Source organism: Nerophis lumbriciformis, linkage group LG38 (genome assembly GCF_033978685.3).
Source record: "Nerophis lumbriciformis linkage group LG38, RoL_Nlum_v2.1, whole genome shotgun sequence".
NCBI classification, from domain to species: domain Eukaryota; kingdom Metazoa; phylum Chordata; class Actinopteri; order Syngnathiformes; family Syngnathidae; genus Nerophis; species Nerophis lumbriciformis.
In genome coordinates, this window is record NC_084585.2 from 305,001 (window position 1) to 332,500 (window position 27,500).

General features: G+C 42.4%; 1 protein-coding gene across 4 annotated transcripts in view; it reads right to left on the reverse strand.

Moving 5' to 3' along the window:
* The window catches only part of LOC133577220 (nitric oxide synthase 1-like), a 214,890-nt gene that overhangs the window by 901 nt on the left and 186,489 nt on the right, over positions 1-27,500 (reverse strand). For 3 of the 4 annotated variants that reach the window (XM_061930864.2, XM_061930857.2, XM_061930881.2), the window contains 6 exons: positions 24,480-24,567; positions 24,288-24,409; positions 17,368-17,516; positions 15,666-15,860; positions 15,458-15,576; positions 1-16 (listed from right to left, as the gene is read on the reverse strand). The exon at positions 1-16 is cut by the window's left edge. In XM_061930864.2, coding sequence (XP_061786848.1) covers positions 1-16; positions 15,458-15,576; positions 15,666-15,860; positions 17,368-17,516; positions 24,288-24,409; positions 24,480-24,567 — 689 coding nt within the window. Of the gene's footprint in view, positions 17-15,453; positions 15,577-15,665; positions 15,861-17,367; positions 17,517-24,287; positions 24,410-24,479; positions 24,568-27,500 lie in introns of those variants that run through there. The other variant, XM_061930871.2, reaches the window with a different exon arrangement.

Genomic DNA, 27,500 nt, shown 5'->3' on the forward strand with positions numbered 1-27,500 from the left:
CTACGAGCAGAAAACCCTGAGGATGAACACAGACAGAGAAATGTAACACATGTTAGGCCTGTCAGGTTCAAACATTTATTAAACAAGACAAGAAGCAAAGAATTAAACAGAGACAGAATTCAATTTGGCTCAATTTGAGGAGAGACACCTGGACAGTGTACCCTTGCACAGTGTCTCAGCACGCTCTACCAAAAGATTGCACGCCCCCTTTTATTTGGACCTTCCCTGACCACATGGCAACAGCTGCTTCCAAAGGGACGGGGGTCGTAAACAGCCATCGCCATTGATTACAAAACAGTTCAAAAGAAATGGTCGGTTCAAAAAAGAGGCCGCAAAAGAGTTAAAAAAGAGGTTCGTAAAAGAGTTCAAAAAGCGGTGCCTGGAGGGGAGTCGGGCCCTGCTTCCTCTCTGCTTTGTAGTTCTTGGGTCACGGCAATATCTTTCTGTTGATTGCAATACATGAAAGAAACAGAACACCTTCATGTTGCTTCCCATCCTACACAGTGGAGTTTTACAAGCCTTCTTCTTGGGTAGGTTCAAAGACATCTTTTGTTCTTCTCGCCGGGAACTCATTTCAACACAAAGTTTTTGCGATAACTTAGATACAATTATTCTAACAACGGCGCTGACGCCCAAATGTGACATTGGAGTGGCGAGGCGCGGCCGTGCTGCCGCCGCACGCCTCCCTGCACTGCAAAAAGTGAAATCTAAGCAAGATGAAATATGTCAAATAAGGGCGATATTTGCTTATTTTCTGTCTGATAAGATCATTCTTCTCACTTAGCATATTTTATGTTAGAGTGTTTTACTTGTTTTAAGTGTTTTGGTGAGATAGGCTCCAGCGACCCCAAAAGGGACAAGCGGTAGGAAATGGATGGATGGGTCCTAAAAGATCTCAGTAAGATATTACAGCTTGTTGCTGAGATGTGATGACCTATATTGAGTAAAACATGCTTGAAACTAGAATATCAAGTGTTGCAAAGCTGTGTCATCAACACTCACAAGTAGAAAACTACTTTTTTAAAGTCATCATTTCTTACTTCAAGCATGAAAAAAAAAAAAAATCATGACTTTGACACAATTGTGTCTCATAATTAAAACAGATGACAGCCAAATGGACTTTGCTGTTTTATTTTTAATGAAACAATATAAAATACGCTCTCATAAAGTAGTACACTGCAAAAAGTCAGTGTTCAAAAACAAGAAAAAAAAAAATACAAAAATGAGGGGTATTTTACTTGAACTAAGCAAAATGATCTGCCAATAGAACAAGAAAATTCGGCTTGTCAAGAATTTCCAAAACAAGTAAAATTAGGCCCAGAGCATAATACTACCACCACCATGCTTGACGGTAGGCATGGTGTTCCTGGGATTAAAGGCCTCACCTTTTCTCCTCCAAACATATTGCTGGGTATTGTGGCCAAACAGCTCCATTTTTGTTTCATCTGACCACAGAACTTTCCTCCAGAAGGTCTTATCTTTGTCCATGTGATGTCAGATGAAAGAAAAATTAAGCCGTTTGGCCACAATACAATAAAAATGGTAAAGGAATGGCTAAATCAGGCTAGAATTAAGGTTTTTAGAATGGCCTTCCCAAAGTCCTGACTTAAACATGTGCACTGCAAAAAGTCAGTGTTCAAAAACAAGAAAATAAGCAAAATTATCTGCCAATAGAACAAGAAAATTCGGCTTGTCAAGAATTTCCAAAACAAGTAAAATTAGCTAACCTCAATGAGCCCAAAAATAGCTTAAAATAAGTATATTCTCACTAATAACAAGTGCACTTTTCTTGGTAGAAAAAAAACGAGACCTTTTTGCTCAATATGTTGAAAAATATTCTTAAATGAAGTAAATGCTAGTGCCATTATCTTGACATAATGATATGCGCTCGGCATCATGATTTTTTTTTTTCATGCTTGAAGTAAGAAATGATTACTTTAAAAAAGTAGTTTTATACTTGTGAGTGTTGATGACACAGCTTTGCAACACTTGATATTCTAGTTTCAAGCATGTTTTACTCAATATAGGTCATCACATCTCGCAAGTCCTAGGATGCCCAAAATGTCCATAACACACCCAGCCGAGTCCCACGGGGAGGTAGGAGGGGTTGGAAAAGTCGGCAAAAGTCCCAAAAATGTTCAAAATACCTAACCAGGTTCGAGTCCCACAAGTCCCGCCGCCGGCCGGGATGCCCAAAATGTCCAAAACGTGCCCAGCAAAGTCCCATGGGAAGGTGGGGAGAAAAGTGAGAAAAGTCGGTAAAATGTTCAAAAATCACACCCGGGTTCGAGTGGTACAAGTCTTAAGACTTGTACCACTCCAACCTGGGTAGGTATTTTGAACATTTTTTGGGACTTTTGCCTACTTTTCCAACTTTTATCCCCCACTTCCCGTGGTACTTTGTTGGGTGCGTTATGGACATTTTTTGCATCCCGGGACTTGTACGGCCAGCGGCAGGACTTGTGGGACTGGAACCCGGGGAGGTATTTTGGACAAAATTGGGACTTTTGACCATTTTGGCCGCCTTTTCCCCCTCTTCTTCCCTGCCTTCCTGTTCACCATTGCTGGGTGTGTTTTGGACATTTGGACAAAACAAGTTTCAAGCATGTTTTACTCAATATAGGTCATCACATCTCAGCAACAAGCTGTAATATCTTACTGAGATCATTTAGGACCAACACCCTTAAAACAAGTAAAACACTCTAACATAAAATCTGCTTAGTGAGAAGAAATATCTTATCAGACAAAAAATAAGCAAATATCACCCTTATTTGACATATTTCATCATACTTAGATTTCAGTTTTTGCAGTGTACAGTTGGCACAGTACAGTAAACTGACAGTTACTATTTAAACATTTGACATTTCTAACAAGTTTGAACAGAAATAGTTCATGCACATTCAGATAAATTCTTCAAAATTACAATAAAAAATGTTTTGGCCGGGGGCCGGGCTGTATATATGCGCACTAATTGACTGAAAGAGCACGCACTTGGCGCGATGATGTCATGTTATCCATGGAAAAATGCATTTTGAGACAATATGATTTGCCTGAGCGGCTAGGAGACCCCGAGAGTAACAAGCGCTTGCCTTGTTGCCTTTCCATTAAAAAATAAACTAGTTTTTAGTGTAAGTTTGCTGGTTTCAAGAAATGTAATGCCGAGCGCATATCATTATGTCAAGATAATGGCACTAGCATTTACTTCATTTAAGAATATTTTTCAACATATTGAGCAAAAAGGTCTCTTTTTTTCTACCAAGAAAAGTGCACTTGTTATTAGTTATTTTCTGTCTGATAAGATAATTCTTCTCACTAAGCAGATGTTATGTTAAGGTGTTTTACTTGTTTTAAGTGTTTTGGTCTTAAATGATCTCAGTAAGATATTACAGCTTGTTGCTGAGATGTGATGACCTATATTGAGTAAAACATGCTTGAAACTAGAATATCAAGTGTTGCAAAGCTGTGTCATCAACACTCACAAGTATAAAACTACTTTTTTGAAGTAAAATTTCTTATTTCAAGCAGAAAAAAAATTATGATGCCGAGCGCATATCATTATGTCAAGATAATGGCACTAGCATTTACTTCATTTAAGAATATTTTTCAACATATTGAGCAAAAAGGTCTCTTTTTTTTTTCTACCAAGAAAAGTGCACTTGTTATTAGTGAGAATATACTTATTTTAAGCTATTTTTAGGTTCGTTGAGGTTAGCTAATTTTACTTGTTTTGGAAAATCTTGACAAGCCAAATTTTCTCGTTCTATTGGCAGATAATTTTGCTTAGTTCAAATAAAATACCCCTCATTTTTGTATTTTTTTTTTCTTGTTTTTGAACACTGACTTTTTGCAGTGTGGCTCGGCTCTTCCGTGGCGCGGGTGCGTCTCATCCTGGACGAGCGCCGACGAAAACGAGCGAGACAAAAACTCCTCGTCGCTCTAATGGCGTTTAGAGAAGAAAACCCCCTTCCTCCGACACGTTCCCATGGTTACGCACTTTGTTTTTTTTTGTTTGTTTTGTTTGCGTGCGTTTCACGCGGCATCCTGCATTTGCGCTTCCGTTAAAAAAGGACGCCCTTTGAAGAGAGGAAATGCGTGGCGTAAAGACGCTTCCAAAGAACGTAAGACGCACGGGCAGAATAAACCGATGCGGCGTTCGTGAAGGAAACAATAAAGAAATTGTCGTCTTCAATCAAGCAGCATGGCGTGAAGACCCTGGATTGAAAGCGTCTTCATTATGCTTGCGTTTGTACAAAAACAATGTCTTGCTGAGAAAAAGCGCTATATAAATGTAATTCACTTCACTTAGATTACTAATTCCAATTTCTACACCCTATACATTTGTATAACTACGCTGAACGTCTATATTGGCTCCACATTCTTTCTCTCTGGCACTCATGGAGGGCGGACGCTCCCCTTTCCTCTCCCTTATCTCTCCTGCTTGCTTCTTTGTCTTGTCTTAACTTTCTTGTTGCCTCTTTTTGCACTGCTCTTCAAATCAACATTGGAATTATTTAACTGGCCTCAACGAAATGGACAAGATCTTGGGTTTCGGGGAACCTGCTTGTCGTGACGGAGTGGTTGTTGTTGCTGGACACACCACGGACTCTTGGGAGGAGAAGAAGTGAAGATATCCACCTATTAGGAATTATGACAACAGGACATCTGCTGATTGGAGTAAGCGTTGCTCTGGTTTGTCCACAAATTGGAAGTTTCTGGCAGTCTTCAGTCTGCAGCATCGCGTGGACATCGGGGGCGGTACCACTGGATTGGCAGACCGGGGTGGTGGTTCCTCTCTTTAAGAAGGGGAACCGGAGGGTGTGTTCTAACTATCGTGGGATCACACTCCTCAGCCTTCCCGGTAAGGTCTATTCAGGTGTACTGGAGAGGAGGCTACGCCAGATAGTCGAACCTCGGATTCAGGAGGAACAGTGTGGTTTTCGTCCTGGTCGTGGAACTGTGGACCAGCTCTATACTCTGGGCAGGGTCCTTGAGGGTGCATGGGAGTTTGCCCAACCAGTCTACATGTGTTTTGTGGACTTGGAGAAGGCATTCGACCGTGTCTCTCGGGAAGTCCTGTGGGAAGTGCTCAGGGAGTATGGGGTATCGGACTGTCTGATTGTGGCAGTCCGCTCCCTGTATGATCAGTGTCAGAGCTTGGTCCGCATTGCCGGCAGTAAGTCGGACACGTTTCCAGTGAGGGTTGGACTCCGCCAAGGCTGCCCTTTGTCACCGATTCTGTTCATAACTTTTATGGACAGAATTTCTAGGCGCAGTCAAAGCGTTGAGGGGATCTGGTTTGGTGGCTGCAGGATTAGGTCTCTGCTTTTTGCAGATGATGTGGTCCTGATGGCTTCATCTGGCCAGGATCTTCAGCTCTCGCTGGATCGGTTCGCAGCCGAGTGTGAAGCGACTGGGATGAGAATCAGCACCTCCAAGTCCGAGTCCATGGTTCTCGCCCGGAAAAGGGTGGAGTGCCATCTCCGGGTTGGGGAGGAGATCTTGCCCCAAGTGGAGGAGTTCAAGTACCTCGGAGTCTTGTTCACGAGTGAGGGAAGAGTGGATCGTGAGATTGACAGGCGGATCGGTGCGGCGTCTTCAGTAATGCGGACGCTGTATCGATCCGTTGTGTGAAGAAAGAGCTGAGCCGGAAGGCAAAGCTCTCAATTTACCGGTCGATCTACGTTCCCATCCTCACCTATGGTCATGAGCTTTGGGTTATGACCGAAAGGACAAGATCACGGGTACAAGCGGCCGAAATGAGTTTCCTCCGCCGGGTGGCGGGGCTCTCCCTTAGAGATAGGGTGAGAAGCTCTGTCATCCGGGAGGAACTCAAAGTAAAGCCGCTGCTCCTCCACATGGAGAGGAGCCAGATGAGGTGGTTCGGGCATCTGGTCAGGATGCCACCCGAACGCCTCCCTAGGGAGGTGTTTAGGGCACGTCCGACCGGTAGGAGGCCGCGGGGAAGACCCAGGACACGTTGGGAAGACTATGTCTCCCGGCTGGCCTGGGAACGCCTCGGGGTCCCACAGGAAGAGCTGGACGAAGTGGCTGGGGAGAGGGAAGTCTGGGCTTCCCTGCTTAGGCTGCTGCCCCCACGACCCGACCTCGGATAAGCGGAAGAAGATGGATGGATGGATGGATGGCAGTCTTCAAAGCAACCCAAAGCTGCCACGAATGATTGGCGGATGCGGGAAGAACTGTGGACACTCTTGTGATTTTTGGATCACATCGGACTGTCTGCCCCGCAGGTTTGAGGACCAGTCATAGACAATTTAGAGTGAAAAGCACATTTTATTTTCACTCGCATACAAAACATTCTAACTTGGATTGGAGACTCTCCTGAAGGACAGTGCAGTGAAGACACAACAAACTCCCTTCTTGTCTCTCATGGACACACACCTGTTGTTGCTGACTTTGGACTAGCGACTGCACGACATCAAGGCCGCGGAACAGAGACACACTGCAGGCTTACACACATCCACAAAAATATACACCACACTAGAGATGCGCGGTTTGCGGACACAACCGCGGAGTCCGCGGATTATCCGTGGATCGGGCGGTTGAAATAAAAAAAAAATAGATTTTATCCGCGGGTCGGGTCGGGCGGTTGAAATAAAAAAAAATTAGATTTTAAATAGATTCAGGCGGGTGGCAGTTAAACCAATTGGGAAATATATATACATAGTTAAATGTTGTTACCCACATACGAAAAACGAGCAGGCACCTGCAGCATATGCCACAACAGAAGAAAAAAAGAAAAGAGATGGACACTTTTACGGAGCGGAGAAGGGACGCCTCGCCGGGGTCCGGGACCGAGACCCCTTCCCCCGAGAGGGCCCCACCGGGGGCCGTAGCTGAGGTGATCCGCGAGAAGGGCCCGACGCACGTCCAGGGTCACCACCGCGCCCACCGCACCGACACCCCGCCTCGTCCGCCTTCGCCGCGGCCGGCGTCATGCGCAGCAGGTAAGCAGCTTACCTGCCCGCCACCCCCGTGGCCGGGGGCTCGTAACAGGGGTCACTCCGCGCGCTCCGCCCGCGCAGCTTACCTGCCCGACACCCCTGTTGCCGGGAACGCGTAACAGGGCTCACTACGCGCGCAGTGCGCTCACGAAAGGGGTGGGGCTCACCCTGGTTGATATAGACAGCAGGACGGTGGCCATGGAAGTCGGAACCCGCTAAGGAGTGTGTAACAACCCACCTGCCGAATCAACTAGCCCTGAAAATGGATGGCGCTGGAGCGTCGGGCCCATACCCGGCCGTCGCCGGCAGCGAGAGCCGCGAGGGCTAGGCCGCGACGAGTAGGATGGCCGCCGCGGTGCGCGCTGAAGCCTCGGGCGCGAGCCCGGGTGGAGCCGCCGCGGGTGCGAGGGACATCGCACCCCCACGCGCTTGGAGGTGCGCTCAGCGCGGCTCCCAGATGATTGCGCACTGGTGTGCGTCTGGGCCGTGACAGCGTGGCACGCATTGAATGTCTCTGCATCAGTCTCCTTTCTTTAACAGGCAAAAGCTTTATAACCTCACTAATGCCTTGCATCGTCTATATTAGATATATAACAACGGGCGGGTGGCGGGCGTGTGCGGTCTTGATTAAATGTTAATTCGGGTGGATGGCGGATGGTTGACGACTTTCTGATGCGGTTGCGGATGAAATAATTGCCTATCCGCGCATCTCTACACCACACACATACATACCCCACACCCCCAATCCAAAGCCCTCGACGCAAATCCCATAGGGGTGATGAAAGGATGGTCAGCGCCTGAGAGCTGCGGCCTTCCACCATGACCCCGCACTCCCTCCCCTCTGTTGCTAGATATCTCGAGATGTATGTTGTAATATGTATATGTGCTTTGCTATGGAAGTTTTTTCCCACTCCAGACTAGGCCCCCTTAGGAGCCCAGTCTAGATTGTATTTTTTTTTACTCATCTTCTTCCCCAGCGTTTTACCTTTTTCCCACCTTTTACGGGGCGCCTTGTGGCGACCCATCAGCGTGCCTGCTCTGTAACCCTGTACACTGTTTGTTTGTCTAATCTTGAACGGGTTTGTGCTGAAAACAAGTTTTTGTTGTACTTGTGCAATGACAATAAAGACCTATCCTATCCTAAGTAAATGGGTTATACTTAAGTGTATAGCACTTTTCTACCTTCAAGGTGCTCAAAGCACTTTGACGCTATTTCCACATTCACCCATTCACACTAGTGTTGTCCCGATACCAATATTTTTGTCATGTCTGTGTAATCATGTTTTGTTTTAGTTTTGTTTTGTTTAATTATTGGACTCTTTAGTTTCTGGCTTTTCACTCCCTTGTCTTGTTTCCATGGTTACCCATTAGTTTCACCTGTTCCACGTTTGGACTCATTGTGCACTCTTGTTTGTCACGATAGCAACCCATTAGTTTTCACCTGCCCTCACAACTCACGCACCTGTCTTTAATCATATCACTATTATTTAAGCTTCCAGTTGCCAGGCTGTCACAATCTGTTTACCTCTGCGCACTTCATGCCACGTCCAAGTAAGTTTTTGTTTATTAATGCCACAGTTGGTGTTTTTGTTTCATTGTTCATAGTTTCTGCCTTTGTGCAAGTTTTGTGTTTATAGCCAAGTTTTGTACCTCCACTGTGAGCGCCTTTTGTTTGTTTCTTTTTTTTTGAGTGTTAAAATTAAATATGTCTTCAACTTCACGCCATGTCTGGTCCAAATCATTTGCACCACGGGAGAACAAACCACGCCATAGTCCAAGTCCTGACAATTTTGGTACCGGTACCAAAATCATTTTGATACTTTTCGGTATTTTCCTAAATAAAGGGGACCACAAAAATTGCATTATTGGCTTTATTCTAACAAAAAATCTTAGGGTACATTAAACATATGTTTTTTATTGGGCGGTATAGCTCGGTTGGTAGAGTGGCCGTGCCAGCAACTTGAGGGTTCAAGGTTCGATTCCCGCTTCCACCATCCTAGTCACTGCCGTTGTGTCCTTGGGCAAGACACTTTACCCACCTGCTCCCAGTGCCACCCACACTGCTTTAAATGGAACTTAGATATTGGCTTTCACTATGTAAAAGCGCTTTGAGTCACTAGAGAAAAGCGCTATATAAATATAATTCACTTCATTGCAAATTTGCCCTTAAATAAAATAGTGAACCTACAAGACAACTTGTCTTTTAGTAGTAAGTAAACCACTGTTTTTCAACCTTTTTTGAGCCAAGGCACATTTTTTGTGTTGAAAAAATTCTGAGGCACACCACCAGCAGAAATCACTAAAAAACAAAACTCAGTTAACAGTAAAAAGTCGTTGTCGCAATTGTTGGATATGACTTTAAAGCATAACCAAGCATGCATCAATATAGCTCTTGTCTCAAAGTAGGTGTACTGTCACCACCTGTCACATCACGCTGACTTATTTGGAGTTTATTGCTGTTTTCTTGTGTGTAGTGTTTTAGTTCTTGTCTTGGGCTCCTATTTTGGTGGCTTTTTCCCTTTTTTTTGGTATTTTCCTGTAGCAGTTTCATGTCTTCCTTTGAGCGATATTTCCCGCATCTACTTTGTTTTAGCAATCGAGAATATTTCAGTTGTTTTTATCCTTCTTAGTGGGGACATTGTTGATGGTCATGTCATGTTCGGATGTACATTGTCTTCGCTCCACAGTAAGTCTTTGCTGTCGTCCAGCATTCTGTTTTTGTTTACTTTGTAAGCCAGTTTAGTTTTAGTTTCGTACTGCATAGCCTTCCCTAAGCTTCAATGCCTTTTCTAGGGGCACTTACCTTTTGTTTATTTTTGGTTTAAGCATTTGACACCTTTTTACCTGCACGCTGCCTCCCGCTGTTTCCGACATCTACACAGCAATTTGCTATCGGCTGCCACCTACTGATATGGAAGAGTATAACGTGGTAAGTCTGTCGATCTCCAGACAGTACAGAAACTCAACAACAACACATCATTTGCAGACTATAATTACTGGTTTGCAAAAAATATTTTTAACCAAAATAGGTGAAACTAGATAATCTCCCACGGCACAGTGGTTGAAAAACACTGAAGTAAACAAACAAAGGCTCATAATTTAGCTGCTGACATAAGCAGTAACGTATTGTGTCATTTTCCATTCTATTATTTTGTCAACATTATTAAGGACAAGCGGTAGAAAATTAATGATTAATCTACTTGTTCATTTATTGTTAATATCTGCTTAGTGTCTCTTTTAACATGTTCTATCTACACTTCTGTTAAAATGTAATAATCACTTATTCTTCTGTTGTTTGGTACTTTACATTAGTTTTGGATGATACCACAAATTTAGGTATCGATCCGATACCAAGTAGTTACCGGATCATACATTGGTCATATTCAAAGTCCTCATGTGTCCAGGGACGTATTTACTGACTTTATGAACATAATATAATAATAATATCAAACACCACTTGTCAAAAATAATGGAAAAGTTATTTGATAATAGACTTCGTGGCTTCATTGAAAAGCACACATTATTATCTGACTGTCAATATGGGTTCCGACAAAATAGGTCAACTTCATTAGCTTTGAGTGATCGAATAGAGAACATTACTAATGGTATCGAGAAAAACAAATTTGTTATAGGAATTTTTATTGATCTGCAAAAAGGCTTTCGATACCATTGACCACCAGATTTTGGTAAACAAACTGGAAAACTATGGCATAAGGGGAGTGGCAGGGAAATGGCTGAAGAGCTACTTGAATGAGAGACAGCAGATTGTTCAGATCGACCAACATCAATCTACACTCATGAACATAACCTGTGGAGTCCCCCAGGGGTCGATACGAGGACCCACACTATTTATAATGTATATCAATGAAATATGTAAAGTATCAACACTGCTGAAGTTCATCCTCTTTGCTGACGATACAACCATTACATGTGCAGGTGACCACATGAAGACAATACAACCATTACATGTGCAGGTGACCACATGAAGCAACATTACATGTGCAGGTGACCACATGAAGCAACATTACATGTGCAGGTGACCACATGAAGACAATACAACCATTACATGTGCAGGTGACGACGTGAAGCAACTTCTGGCCTCTGTAACTGAGGAGATGATCAAGTTAAAAACTTGGTTTAATACCAACAAATTGTCTCTCAATTTAAAGAAGACCAAAATCATGCTCTTTAGCAATCGCAAAAGTGAAATACCCATCAGGATTGTTATTGATGATACACCAATAGAATATGTCCAAAAAAATTCATTCTTAGGAGTGGTAATAGATGAAAATATATCAGGGAAGCCTCATATAAGTTACGTAAGGACAAAAGTTGCTAAATGTGTTGGAATGATGAGGAGATCATGTCATTTATTGAACACCAATGCTCTGCTGTTATTGTATCATTCATTTATTATGTCACATTTAAACTATTTTGTTGAAGTCTGGGGAAATTGTTATAAATCTCATCTACAGCCTTTAGTCACTCTGCAGAAAAAGGCCATTAGGATTGTGTCCAATGTTCACTACAGACATCATTCAAATCCACTATTCATGGAGTTAAAGCAACTTAAACTGCACGATGTGATCAACTTTAAAACTGTTTAGGGCATCCCAAAACTCTCTACCATCCAATATACAGAACCTATTCCAGGATAGAGATGCTCATCATAGTTACAGTCTAAGAGGAAACAACTAATTGTATTTGCCTGAATTTAGAACAACTTTAAAATCAATGTGCATTTCAGTGCGTGGAGTCAGTCTGTGGAACAACTTAGGGGACCAGTTAAAAACCTGTTCTAACATGATTACATTTAAAAGACTGTTTAAAAAAGAAGTACTGAAGTAGTACAAGGAGGAAAGAGAGTGATGCCCTCAGCACAGAGCGATGAGAGAGAGGTGTATGGTCAGAGAGTGTTTGGGCCTGTGTGTGTGTGTGTGTGTGTGTGTGTGTGTGTTTTTTGTCTCGTCTTGTCTTGTCTCATAGTAACAGTGGTACTATTGTATTATTAGTGTATAGGAGTTTTTCTTGTTTTTGTTTGTATAGTATTGCATACCTGCCAACTTTTGAAATCAGAAAAACCTAGTAGCCAGGGTCCAGGGGCCGCAGGCCCCGGTAGGTCCAGGACAAAGTCCTGGTGGGGGGTTCAGGCTTCGCCCCCCGACGCAAAATGATTATTAGCATTCAGACAGGTTAAAATGTTGCTAAAACCATCACTTTTCTATCAGTCACAGTGACTTTTCAAAACAAAAATATTACAGCAAAAATCATATGGGTTGATTGACATGTTTATTCTGTAAGCTAACTTCAATAGTTTGAAATTATTTTGACAGTTAATGCCAGTTATCCTGTCAACCTTTCACAAGACTTCAATTTGTTCATTGAAAGTATAAACACTTTTTACAGTAAACAAATGGTAAAACAGTACTAAACAATTCCATTAAAAAAAAAATTGGTGTCATTATTAACTTTCTGTCCAAGCTTGTATAATCTACTGCCTTGTTCAATTGTAAAAAATATTCTGTGCCTAAAATTCACATTTCTCATACTGTAAACATGGTAAGCTAACTTCATTACAATTAATAGTCCTGTCAATAGCATGGAATTACAATTCAAATGTCGTTTTTTTGTAAGCCTTTCAAAAGAATTCAAAATATGAAAAATGAATGAAAATGAATTGAAGCCATCAGACACTTGAAAAGTGGCACATCACATCTCTAATGTAATCATTTGAACTTTTCAACAGAAATAGCACTGCAAAAATATTAAGGACATACTTCTGTATTTTGGTAGTTATGCTGTCAACATTTAACAAGATTTCTTCAACTTGGACTTGAAAGCATAAATAGTATAAACACTTTTAACAGTATAACAGTACTAAACAATTCCAATAGATAACATTGGTGTCATTACCTTTTTGTGGCTAAAATCCGAAAAACGTTGAAAGTTTTCCACTTGTATCGCTAGCAACGGCATTAGACTTGTGTTTTTTTGTCCCAACGTGGTCTTTTACATGGCTAATTCCTCCGTGTCCGATGGAAAAATCTTGTCTGCACAAGGTGCAATTGGCGTAGTTTTCACCCTTTTTGGAAGGGATAATTATTCCCGGATAGGCTTTTGAATATTCTTCACGGAATGACTGCAGTTTTCTTTTCGGTTTAAGACTCGTTTGCGATTTTTCTCCGGCTGATTCCATGATCGTTCGCTCGTTTGGAAACAATGGCAACTGGTGCCTCGTGCTTGGCAGCGGTGCTATAAATAGCCTCGCGGAATGGCTCGATAGGAAGTTACGGGAAGCAGGTCGATTGTCATTGTTGTTACGCGATTTCGTGAATAAAACTTAAAAAAAAATTTTTTTTTTTTAATGAATGAAAAACCGTATTTTTTATCACTGCAACCGTAACCCGGAATAGGTTGATGAAAACCGTACTAATTACGGGAAAACCGGAGTAGTTGGCAGGTATGGTATTGTTCTTGTATTATATTGTTTATGTTAAATGTGGAGTGAGTGAGAGGGGTTGGGATATTATAAGCAATTGCTTCATCCAACCCCTTTTCAAGCCTTGCATAAATGTCTCTGCCAAAATGTAAAAAAAAAAAAAAAAAATATGTGTTGTTGTATTGTGCAGGTTTGAAATAAATACTTCAAAAAAAAATATATATATATAAATAAAAAAAATTGAAAGAAGATGTGATGCCAAAAAATATCGATGTAATCACATACCTGCCAACTACTCCGGTTTTCCCGTAATTAGTACGGTTTTCATCAACCTATTCCGGGTTACGGTTGCAGTGATAAAAAATACGGTTTTTCATTAATTTAAGAAAAATATTAAAAAAAAAGTTTTATTCACGAAATCGCGTAACAACAATGACAATCGACACTGCTTCCCGTAACTTCCTATCGAGCCATTCCGAATGCCATGCGCGAGGCTATTTATAGCACCGCTGCCAAGCACGAGGCACCAGTTGCCATTGTTTCCAAACGAGCGAACGATCATGGAATCAGCCGGAGAAAAATCGCAAACGAGTCTTAAACCGAAAAGAAAACTGCAGTCATTCCGTGAAGAATATTCAAAAGCCTATCCGGGAATAATTATCCCTTCCAAAAAGGGTGAAAACTACGCCAATTGCACCTTGTGCAGACAAGATTTTTCCATCGGACACGGAGGAATTAGCCATGTAAAAGACCACGTTGGGACAAAAAAACACAAGTCTAATGCCGTTGCTAGCGATACAAGTGGAAAACTTTCAACGTTTTTCGTCGCCCAAACAGATTCTTTGGATGTGATAAATGCCAAAGTTTTATTTACGGAGGCAATAATTGAGCAAACAAAAAGGTAATGACACCAATGTTATCTATTGGAATTGTTTAGTACTGTTATACTGTTAAAAGTGTTTATACTATTTATGCTTTCAAGTCCAAGTTGAAGAAATCTTGTTAAATGTTGACAGCATAACTACCAAAATACAGAAGTATGTCCTTAATATTTTTGCAGTGCTATTTCTGTTGAAAAGTTCAAATGATTACATTAGAGATGTGATGTGCCACTTTTCAAGTGTCTGATGGCTTCAATTCATTTTCATTCATTTTTCATATTTTGAATTCTTTTGAAAAAACTACATTTGAATTGTAATTCCATGCTATTGACAGGACTATTAATTGTAATGAAGTTAGCTTACCATGTTTACAGTATGATCATTGTGATAGAAATGTGAATTTTAGGCACAGAATATTTTTTACAATTGAACAAGGCAGTAGATTATACAAGCTTGGACAGAAAGTTAATAATGACACCAATTTTTTTTTTAATGGAATTGTTTAGTACTGTTTTACCATTTGTTTACTGTAAAAAGTGTTTATACTTTCAATGAACAAATTGAAGTCTTGTGAAAGGTTGACAGGATAACTGGCATTAACTGTCAAAATAATTTCAAACTATTGAAGTTATCTTACAGAATAAACATGTCAATCAACCCATATGATTTTTGCTGTAATATTTTTGTTTTGAAAAGTCACTGTGACTGATAGAAAAGTGATGGTTTTAGCAACATTTTAACCTGTCTGAATGCAATCAATCATTTTGCGTCGGGGGGGCGAAGCCCTGAACCCCCCACCAGGACTTTGTCCTGGACCTACCTGGGCCCTGGCTACTAGGTTTTTCTGATTTCAAAAGTTGGCAGGTATGTAATCTTAGTAGTATCGACTAGATACGCTACTGTACTTAGTACAGTAGCATACCCTCACCTCCCAGGGGGTGGAAGAAGGGTATGGGTCAAATGCAGAAGGTAATTTCATCTCACTTAGCGTGTGTTTGACTATCAGTGGTACTTTAACTTTACTGTATTTTAACGTTGGTCATTATGGTGGTAAGTGTTTTCTGAGGTGGTAAAGTTCGAGAACCACTGATGTCGACCACATGGAAGTTTATTTCATGTAGATTAGAATATATAATGCTTCTCTCGGACCACTGGCGTATTCGCTCTCCACTTACTCGTCTGAATCTTTCTTGCTCTCCTCGATGTAGGCGATGGACTCGGACCGCAGTCTGTTGGTGACCTCGTAAGTGCGCAGGGTGACCCCGAAGATGTCCTCGTGGTAGCGGTTCTCGTCCTGCGGAGAAAGAGGTTGGGAGTTACTCGATTTTTTTTGATTTTTTTTGGACACGGCGGACGGGGAGAGAGGTTTGGTCTGTGTCGCACCCGCAGCTTGCTGATGTAGAAGCCGGCGTCCTCCAGGCTCATGTTGCCCTGCTGCTTGATGATTTGCTGCACCGTCTTCAGGACGTCGCCGGCCATGGTGACGTCTCCGCACACGTAGATGTGTCCTCCCTCCTCCCGCAGGCACTGGTGCACTCTCTCTGACAGCTGCTCGCGTAGAACATCCTGCACGTATTTCTGAGCAGCGACCATTCAACGTTACAAGAAGAAGAAGAATGAGGTCACAGTAGAACATACTTGCCAACCCTCCCGGATTTTCCGGGAGACTCCCGAAATTCAGCGCCTCTCCCGAAAACCTCCCGGGACAAATTTTCTCCCGAAAATCTCCCGAAATTCAGGCGGAGCTGGAGGCCACGCCCCCTCCAGCTCCATGCGGACCTGAGTGACGTGTTGACAGCCTGTTCTCACGTCCGCTTTCCCACCATATAAACAGCTAATGATGGAGGGCGAGTTCTTGGTTTCTTATGTGGGTTTATTGTTAGGCAGTTTCATTAACGTCCTCCCAGCGCGGTAACAACACACAACAACAGCAGTCAAGTTTTGGTCTACCGTAAAGCAGTTTGTCTGCCGTAAACAGCAATGTTGTGACACTTTTAAACAGGACAATACTGCCATCTACTGTACATGCATATGTGACCCACCCATAATGTGTCACATTTTTGTGTTGATTTATTTATTTTATTTTGTGGTTTGAATTCGTTTTTGGAGCTGTCATTACACATTTATCAGTATTCACATTGGTCAGTAGGGGGCAGTAGGGCGTTTCTTCCCAATTGAATGCTATCACCTGCAGACCGGAAGTGTCTTGTCATTCTGATGAGCGCGACCAGTCTGTGAACAATTGAAACGTCCTGTGTGCTTTTTCCTCCTGTATAACAGGTTAGTTTTGGTGAATCAACTCACTGAATAATAGCCATGTGATCTTTATAAGTTTAAGTACACATTTTGATGGTGGAGCCTAACTCTAAAGTGTTTGTGAGTTGTAGTTTGTATTTGTGAATGAATCCAGTGCACAGCTGCAGTAATCAATACAAAAAGGCGACGTGAGTGCGCAATGTTTATATAGGAACTTCTGATCCTAATTCAGACTCCCAAATTAGAGCTCCCGTTTTCTTATTGATTTTATAATGTATATTTGTATAATGTGTGTGTTCTGAAATAGTGACAGAGAATAGAACAAGGATGGACAATTCAACCCTTAACTCAACAATGAGTAGATGAGTGTTATGTGTGCGTATATGTGTAAATAAATGAACACTGAAATTCAAGTATTTATTTTATTTATTTATATATATACACATATATATGTATGTATATATATATATATATATATATATATATATATATATATATATATGTATATATGTATACATGTATATGTATATATATACTGTATATGTAATAAAATATATATATATATATATATATATATATATATATATATATATATATATATATATATATATATATAGCTAGAACTCACTGAAAGTCAAGTATTTCTTATATATATATATATATATATATATATATATATATATATATATATATATATATATCTTAACCACGCCCCCCGCCCCACCCCCGACCACGCCCCCACCCCCCCACCTCCCGAAATCGGAGGTCTCAAGGTTGGCAAGTATGCAGTAGAAACACAAACATCTAAAAAGGAGGAGGTTTTTGCTACCTTTGGTTTGCCAGGTTCTCTGGAATAGGCTGTGTAGAGCTCCTTAAACACCTCCTTGTTCTTCGCCTGGATGGTCTCCTCCTTGTAGATGTGGTCCATCTCCGACTGCCGGCAGCCAAACACCAGGATCATGGGCCAAGACTCGATCCCTGGAGAAAACAGGTACGCCATTAAGTCGCGCCATGTCAACACCAGAGGGAAGAGGACAAAATGTCTAAAGTCTGACACGGTAGAAACTAAACTTTCAGGCTGTCGATCTCACCATTAACTCTTCCCTCACTCGTGAACAAGACTTCGAGGTACTTGAACTCCTCCACTTGGGGCAAGATCTCCTCCCCAACTTGGAGATGGCACTCCACCCTTTTCCAGGCGAGAACCATTCAGTAATGCGGACGCTGTATCGATCCGTTGCGATGAAGAAGGAGCTGAGCCGGAAGGCAAAGCTCTCAATTTACCGGTCGATCTACGTTCCCATCCTCACCTATGGTCATGAGCTTTGGGTTATGACCGAAAGGACAAGATCACGGGTACAAGCGGCCCAAATGAGTTTCCTCCGCCGGGTGGCGGGTCTCTCCCTTAGAGATAGGGTGAGAAGCTCTGTCATCCGGGAGGAGCTCAAAGTAAAGCCGCTGCTCCTCCACATGGAGGAGCCTCCCTCGGGAGGTGTTTAGGGCACGTCCGACCGGTAGGAGGCCACGGGGAAGACCCAGGACACGCTGGGAAGACTATGTCTCCCGGCTGGCCTGGGAACGCCTCGGGATCCCCCGGGAGGAGCTGGACGAAGTGGCTGGGGAGAGGGAAGTCTGGGCTTCCCTGCTTAGGCTGCTGCCAACGCAACCCGACTTCGGATAAGCGGAAGAAGATGGATGGATGGAGTGTACAGCTTATAGAGCATTTCCGAAAAATTCCCGGTTTTCCAGGAATTCTGTGTGGAGGAGGGGCGTGGCCTGCGGGCCTGCCGCGGAACTGGGTGTGCAAGGACCAGCCTCGAAGACAGTGACAGGTGAGGAGATGGCCCAGGTGGGCCTTGTTATCTAATCACCTGTCGCCTTTATTAGCAGCAGCCGTAACGAGACACGGGGTTGGAGTTGGAATGGGAGGCAGAAAGAGAGCGACACAGACAAAGAAAATACATTTTGCTGGAAAGCGAACGGCTCTCAACATCGATGAAAATAAAACAGTGTTGTACCCTGAAATCCGGGCTCTCGTTGCAGTGTGTGGTGGTCCGAGGAACCCACTGGAGGGCTACCTCTACATTCCGTAATACCATTTCTCAATTCAACGTGTTACTAATTCAAAATTTTTCGACCGATTTGAAATTCCAACACCAACCGTTTCAACTCATTCAGACCATTCAAGTTTTTTTCATTTTCAAAAAAATTCCCACTTTACCCGAAATTCCCAATTTTTGGGGAAATTCAATGGGACATTCTTCAAAGTTCCACAATTTTCATCTGATTCAAACCTTTCCAACTTCAAAATATTCAGCCTGTTTGGGAATGGTGTGCCCACCTTCAACAATTAGTCATTTTGAAGTTCAACTTCAGCATCGGAGCACTCCCACGCAAATCCTTCAGGAATTGCTTCATCCAGTTTTCCAATGTACTGTTAGTTTTGAGGGCAGCACGGTGGCACAGGGGTTAGTGTATGTGTGTTAGAATAATTGTATCTAAGTTATCACAAAAACTTGTTGAAATGAGTTCCCAGCGGGAAGACCAAAAGCTGTCTTTGAAACCTACCAAGAAGAAGGCTTGTAAAACTCCACTGTGTAGGGGGGGAAGCAACATGAAGGTGTTTATGTTTCTTTCATGTATTGTAATCATCCATCCATCCATCCATCCATCTTCTTCCGCTTATCCGAGGTCGGGTCGCGGGGGCAGCAGCCTAAGCAGGGAAGCCCAGACTTCCCTCTCCCCAGCCACTTCGTCCAGCTCCTCCCGGGGGATCCCGAGGCGTTCCCAGGCCAGCCGGGAGACATAGTCTTCCCAACGTGTCCTGGGTCTTCCCCGTGGCCTCCTACCGGTCGGACATGCCCTAAACACCTCCTTAGGGAACGCTCGGGTGGCATCCTGACCAGATGCCCAAACCACCTCATCTGGCTCCTCTCCATGTGGAGGAGCAGCGGCTTTACTTTGAGCTCCTCCCGGATGACAGAGCTTCTCACCCTATCTCTAAGGGAGAGCCCCGCCACCCGGCGGAGGAAACTCATTTTGGCCGCTTGTACCCGTGATCTTGTCCTTTCCGTCATAACCCAAAGCTCATGACCATAGGTGAGGATGGGAACGTAGATCGACCGGTAAATTGAGAGCTTTGCCTTCCGGCTCAGCTCCTTCTTCACCACAACGGATCGATACAGCGTCCGCATTACTGAAGACACCGCACCGATCCGCCTGTCGATCTCACGATCCACTCTTCCCTCACTCGTGAACAAGACTCCGAGGTACTTGAACTCCTCCACTTGGGGCAAGATCTCCTCCCCAACCCGGAGATGGCACTCCACCCTTTTCCGGGCGAGAACCATGGACTCGGACTTGGAGGTGCTGATTCTCATCCCAGTCGCTTCACACTCAGCTGCGAACCGATCCAGTGAGAGCTGAAGATCCTGGCCAGATGAAGCCATCAGGACCAAATCATCTGCAAAAAGCAGAGACCTAATCCTGCAGCCACCAAACCGGATCCCCTCAACGCCTTGACTGCACCTAGAAATTCTGTCCATAAAAGTTATGAACAGAATCGGTGACAAAGGGCAGCCTTGGCGGAGTCCAACCCTCACCGGAAACGTGTCCGACTTACTGCCGGCAATGGGAACCAAGCTCTGACACTGATCATACAGGGAGCGGACCGCCACAATCAGACAGTCCGAAACCCCATACTCTCTGAGCACTCCCCACAGGACTTCCCGAGGGACACGGTCGAATGCCTTCTCCAAGTCCACAAAGCACATGTAGACTGGTTGGGCAAACTCCCATGCACCCTCAAGGACCCTGCCGAGAGTATAGAGCTGGTCCACAGTTCCACGACCAGGACGAAAACCACACTGTTCCTCCTGAATCCGAGGTTGGACTATCCGGCGTAGCCTCCTCTCCAGTACACCTGAATAGACCTTACCGGGAACGCTGAGGAGTGTGATCCCACGATAGTTAGAACACACCCTCCGGTTCCCCTTTTTAAAGAGAGGAACCACCAACCCGGTCTGCCAATCCAGAGGTACTACCCCCGATGTCCACGCGATGCTGCAGAGGTATTGTAATCAACAGAAATATATTGTTTTAACCCAAGGACTACAAAGCGGAGAGAAGGCATGATCTGCCCAATTTCCAGACGACCTCTTTTTGAACCACCTTTTTCAACTGTTTTACGAACCTCTTTTTGAACTCTTTTACGACCTTTTCTGTGAACTGTTTTACGACCTTTTCTTTTGAACTGTTGTAACCAAAGGCGATGGCTGTTTACGACCTGGTCCCTAAGAAGCAGCTGTTGTCATGTGGTCAGAGAAAGTCCAAATAAAGGAGGAGGCGTACAATCTTTTGGCAGAGCGTAATGACACTGTACAAGGGTACAGATGTCCAAGCGTCTCTCCTCAAATTGAGCCAACTTTAATTATTTGCTTCTTGTCTTGTTTAATAGATGTCATCAGTGTTTGAACCCCATCATCATAAACACACAAACAGTTAAAACAGTTGACACTTTCAAATACCTGGGCATAACCTTGGACAATAAACTCACCTTTGATCAACACACCACGGACATTCAAAAAAGAAGTCAACAAAGACTGTCAGCCATCCGGAAACTTAAAGGACTATACGTTGCACCTCATCTCCTGTTATTACTTTACCAAAGCATTGTTCAACCCATCCTTCTGTACTGTTCCACATGTTTTTTCACCATGCTTTCTGTAACCAACCGGACCAAACTCACACGCATTACAAACATAGCAGCTAAAATCATCGGCCTACCCACACCCAACATTTCAGACTTAAACCACAGGTCCATCACCCGACTGGCAAAAACACTAGTCCAGGATATCACTCACCCACTACACCAATACATCATCCCACTACCATCAGGGCGCAGGTACAGAACTATCAAATTCCGGAGGGCCCGCCTCAGGAAAAGCCTGATCCCTGCAGCTATAGCCGCCCTTAATAGCAGGCCCGGCCGACCTGTCTGACAAGCCTGTAAATGTGTGTTAGTCATGTATGATGTCTTTTTGTTTGTTTTTTTGTGTGTGATGTGTAATGTCTAGTGTTTAAATGTACGGCAGTGACAATGAATTTCCCCAAGGGGACCAATAAATCGAATCTAATCTAATGTGCCTCACAATACGAAGGTCCTCAGTAGTTCAATCCCGGGCTCGGGATCTTTCTGTGTGGAGTTTGCATGTTCTCCCCGTGACTGCGTGGGTTCCCTCCGGGTACTCCGGCTTCCTCCCACCTCCAAAGACATGCACCTGGGGATAGGTTGATTGGCAACACTAAATGGTCCCTAGTGTGTGAATGTTGTCTGTCTATCTGTGTTGGCCCTGTGATGAGGTGGCGACTTGTCCAGGGTGTACCCTGCCAACTGCCCGAATGCAGCTGAAATAGGCTCCAGCACCCCCCCGCAACCCCAAAAAAGGGACAAGCGGTAGGAAATGGATGGATGGATGGATGTTAGTTTTGAGCTTAAAGGGGAACATTATCACCAGACCTATGTAAGCGTCAATATATACCTTGATGTTGCAGAAAAAAGACCATATATTTTTTTAACCCATTTCCGAACTCTAAATGGGTGAATTTTGGCGAATTAAACGCCTTTCTAGTACTCGCTCTCGGAGCGATGACGTCACATCGGGAAGCAATCCGCCATTTTCTCAAACACCGAGTCAAATCAGCTCTGTTATTTTCCGTTTTTTCGACTGTTTTCCGTACCTTGGAGACATCATGCCTCGTCGGTGTGTTGTCGGAGGGTGTAACAACACCAACAGGGACGGATTCAAGTTGCACCAGTGGCCCAAAGATGCCAAAGTGGCAAGAAATTGGACGTTTGTTCCGCACACTTTACCCACGAAAGCTATGCTACGACAGAGATGGCAAGAATGTGTGGATATCCTGCGACACTCAAAGCAGATGCATTTACAACCATAAAGTCAAAGAAATCTGCCGCCAGACCCCCATTGAATCTGCCGGAGTGTGTGAGCAATTCAGGGACAAAGGACCTCGCTAGCACGGCAAGCAATGGCGGCAGTTTGTTCCCGCAGACGAGCAAGCTAAACCCCCTGGATGTCTTGGCTCACACCGTCCCTTATGCCACCGAAGATGATCAAGAGAAGAATATCGACCCTAGCTTCCCTGGCCTGCTGGCATCAACTCCAAAACTGGACAGATCAGCTTTCAGGAAAAGAGCGCGGATGAGGGTATGTCTACAGAATATATTAATTGATGAAAATTGGGCTGTCTGCACTCTCAAAGTGCATGTTGTTGCCAAATGTATTTCATATGCTGTAAACCTAGTTCATAGTTGTTAGTTTCCTTTAATGCCAAACAAACACATACCAATCGTTGGTTAGAAGGCGATCGCCAAATTCGTCCTCGCTTTCTCCCGTGTCGCTGGCTGTCGTGTCGTTTTCGTGGGTTTCGCTTGCATACGGTTCAAACCGATATGGCTCAATAGCTTCAGTTTCTTCTTCAATTTGGTTTTGGCTACCTGCCTCCACACTACAACCATCCGTTTCAATACATGCGTAATCTGTTGAATCGCTTAAGCCGCTGAAATCTGAGTCTGAATCCGAGCTAATGTCGCTATAGCTTGCTGTTCTATCCGCCATGTTTGTTTGTGTTGGCTTCACTATGTGACGTCACAGGAAAATGGACGCTGGATTTTAACGATGCTTAAAATCAGGCACTTTGAAGCTTTTTTTAGGGATATTGTGTGATGGGTAAAATTTTGAAAAAAAACTTCAAAAAATAAAATAAGCCACTGGGAACTGATTTTTAATGGTTTTAACCAGGGCCGGCCCGTGGCATAGGCCGTATAGGCAAATGCTAAGGGCGTCGTCCATCAGGGGGCGCCACGCCAGTGCCACAAATGTTGGAGAAAAAAAAAAAAAAAGTTGGTACTATTATTTCTAAATACAAAAAATAATCCCACGTTAATTAAAATGCAAAGTAAAGTCTATATAATAGAAATATTATTTGTTACAACATTACACCCCCCCCCCCCCCCCCGCACGGTGCGCCCCCTCCCTTCCCGTATCATGACTCTTTTTGGACGTCACCACATCAAAAAATCAACACAAGATGTCAAAACGGCCAAAACTGTCAGGTGCCCAGGGAAGAAAAAAGAGAAAAGAAGAGGAGGAGAAACGAGAAAAAGACAAGAGGCAGCAGGTAGGTAACGTTAGCCTACATGAAATTATTTGTCTGTTACAGAATGTGATAGTAACCTGGCTTTTTAGCATTAAGCTAATGTTACATGATTCGGCAATTGCTAATCAATAAATAGCTAGTTCTGTTTTAACGTCGGGTTAATATTGTGGAGGGGGCTAAATTGTTATGGTAAATAATAATGTAACGTTAGGTAATTACAGTACTCCCACCTTACATTCCTCAGGGACATTTGTATTAGATCTTTTAAGCAGGTGTTTTTTGTTTACATTGTTTTTGCCTTCTGGTTAGCTAATGTTTGCCCTGCAGGTAATAGTCACTTTTCCACCCCTTTATATATTAGGTATAGTTGTAAGTAAAAAAAAAAGGTCAAAGACAAAGCTATTCGGTTTCTTGTGAGTATATACACTTCACTGCCGATGTGGGGGGGGCGCCACCTAAAATCTTGCCTAGGGCGCCAGATTTGTTAGGGCCGGGCCTGGTTTTAACCCTTCTGAAATTGTGATATTGTTCCCCTTTAAAGTAAAAACCTGTTCATAAAGTGTGAACTCTAACCTTTGTGTTCGAGATCAAACAGCCTCTGCTGCCAGAAGCTCCTGAAGGGGGCGATGCCTGTCCCCGGGCCCACCAGGATGCAAGGAGCTTGGTGGTCTTTGGGCAGCTGGAAGTTTGGCGCCCTTTAAGAGGAAAAAGGGCACATGAGTGAAAACCCTCACAAGTCAGTCGCGAACGTTCCGCGGTATTTACCCTCGGACAAAACACGGCACCACGTCGCCCTTCTCGATCCTGTTGAGCCAGGAGGAGCACACTCCGTGGTGAATGGGTCCCTCTCCATCTGAAAGGCGTGATTAGCAAGCAAGCACTTTAGCGTCTTCTCTGCTCTCCGCCTCCCACTCGCTCTGAGTGCGGCGACAAAGTGGGGGAAGGACGAGTGGCCCCTGCTCTCATCTTCCCGGGGCTGAGACCCTCGCCCTCTGCCCCAACCCTCTCAGGGGAAATAACCGTAATTCCTACATGACCAGCGTGTTGCGCACGAGTGCACGGCACGCGTGCGAGCGTCCGGGCGGGTGTGTGACATCTGCTCGTGCTTGCCGGCCACTTGACGAGCAGAGAGAGCGCGTGCTAATTGCAAAGGTTGGAAGAGGAGAGCGCCATCACCATCATTGTAATCATCATCCAACTGAGACGTCCGTGCACTGCGTTTAACACTGACATGGAAACCTGAATAGCTAAAACATACAGTCGCCATCAAAAGTTGACATACACGTGTAAAGAACATACCGTATTTTTCGGGCTATAAGTCGCAGTTTTTTTTCATAGTTTGGGGGTGCGACTTATACTCAGGAGCGACTTATGTGTGAAATTATTAACACATTAGCATAAAATATGAAATAATATGAAATTATATCATTCACGTAAGAGACTAGACCAGGGGTGCTCATTATGTCGATCGCGGAGGGTGTGTCAGTCGATCACAAAAAAATAGTCCTAAAAATGAGCGATCATAAATCTTCACTATGACGTCACTTTGGTCACTTGATTGACATTCACGGCACCCGAGGGTCTTCTGAGATGACGCTGGCTGCTGCCAGCTCATTAAAATTACCGACTGGAAGGCGAGAAACAGTTTATTTCAACAGACTCTGGCGCCGTACCTGTCGTCAAAACTCCAAAGACCGACTGCACAGTTGCACAGTTTGCGCTAACAAAATAAGAGTCTCAGAAAGCTGGCGTGCACAAGCTAGCAAGCTACGGAGTTTGCCGACAATGTATTTCTTGTAATGTGTATACAAAGGAGTACGGAAGCTGGACAAATAAGATGCCAAAAACCAACCACTTTCATGTGGTATTGGACAGAAAGGAGGACTTTTTTTCTCCTCCATTCGAAAATGCGGACGTTATCATCACCATTGTCTGATTCCAATCAATGCAAGTCATCAGAATCAGGTAATACACCAACTTATATTCTTGTCTTCATGAAAGAAAGGAATCTATATGTGTTAAACATGCTTGTATTATCTTTAAACACCTTTAACTTGTTAACAATATTAACTATATGTGTTAAACATGCTTGTATTATCTTTAAACACCTTTAACTTATTAACAATATTAACTATGTGTTAAACATGCTTGTATTATCTTTAAACACCTTTAACTTATTAACAATATTAACTATGTGTTAAACATGCTTGTATTATCTTTAAACACCTTTAAGTTGTTAACAATATTAACTATATGTGTTAAACATGCTTGTATTATCTTTAAACACCTTTAAGTTGTTAACAATATTAACTATATGTGTTAAACATGCTTGTATTATCTTTAAACACCTTTAACTTATTAACAATATCAACTATATGTGTTAAACATGCTTGTATTATCTTTAAACACCTTTAACTTGTTAACAATATTAACTATATGTGTTAAACATGCTTGTATTATCTTTAAACACCTTTAAGTTGTTAACAATATTAACTATACGTATTAAACATGCTTGTATTATCTTTAAACACCTTTAACTTATTAACAATATTAACTATGTGTTAAACATGCTTGTATTATCTTTAAACACCTTTAAGTTGTTAACAATATTAACTATATGTGTTAAACATGCTTGTATTATCTTTAAACACCTTTAACTTATTAACAATATTAACTAAATGTGTTAAACATGCTTGTATTTTCTTTAAACACTTTTAACTTGTTAACAATATTAACTATATGTGTTAAACATGCTTGTATTATCTTTAAACACCTTTAACTTGTTAACAATATTAACTATATGTGTTAAACATGCTTGTATTATCTTTAAACACCTTTAAGTTGTTAACAATATTAACTATATGTATTAAACATGCTTGTATTATCTTTAAACACCTTTAAGTTGTTAACAATATTAACTATGTGTTAAACATGCTTGTATTATCTTTAAACACCTTTAAGTTGTTAACAATATTAACTATATGTGTTAAACATGCTTGTATTATCTTTAAACACCTTTAACTTATTAACAATATTAACTATATGTGTTAAACATGCTTGTATTTTCTTTAAACACCTTTAACTTGTTAACAATATTAACTATATGTGTTAAACATGCTTGTATTATCTTTAAACACCTTTAACTTGTTAACAATATTAACTATATGTGTTAAACATGCTTGTATTATCTTTAAACACCTTTAAGTTGTTAACAATATTAACTATATGTATTAAACATGCTTGTATTATCTTTAAACACCTTTAAGTTGTTAACAATATTAACTATATGTATTAAACATGCTTGTATTATCTTTAAACACCTTTAACTTGTTAACAATATTAACTATATGTGTTAAACATGCTTGTATTATCTTTAAACACCTTTAAGTTGTTAACAATATTAACTATACGTATTAAACATGCTTGTATTATCTTTAAACACCTTTAACTTATTAACAATATTAACTATGTGTTAAACATGCTTGTATTATCTTTAAACACCTTTACGTTGTTAACAATATTAACTATATGTGTTAAACATGCTTGTATTATCTTTAAACACCTTTAACTTATTAACAATATTAACTATATGTGTTAAACATGCTTGTATTTTCTTTAAACACCTTTAACTTGTTAACAATATTAACTATATGTGTTAAACATGCTTGTATTATCTTTAAACACCTTTAACTTGTTAACAATATTAACTATATGTGTTAAACATGCTTGTATTATCTTTAAACACCTTTAAGTTGTTAACAATATTAACTATATGTATTAAACATG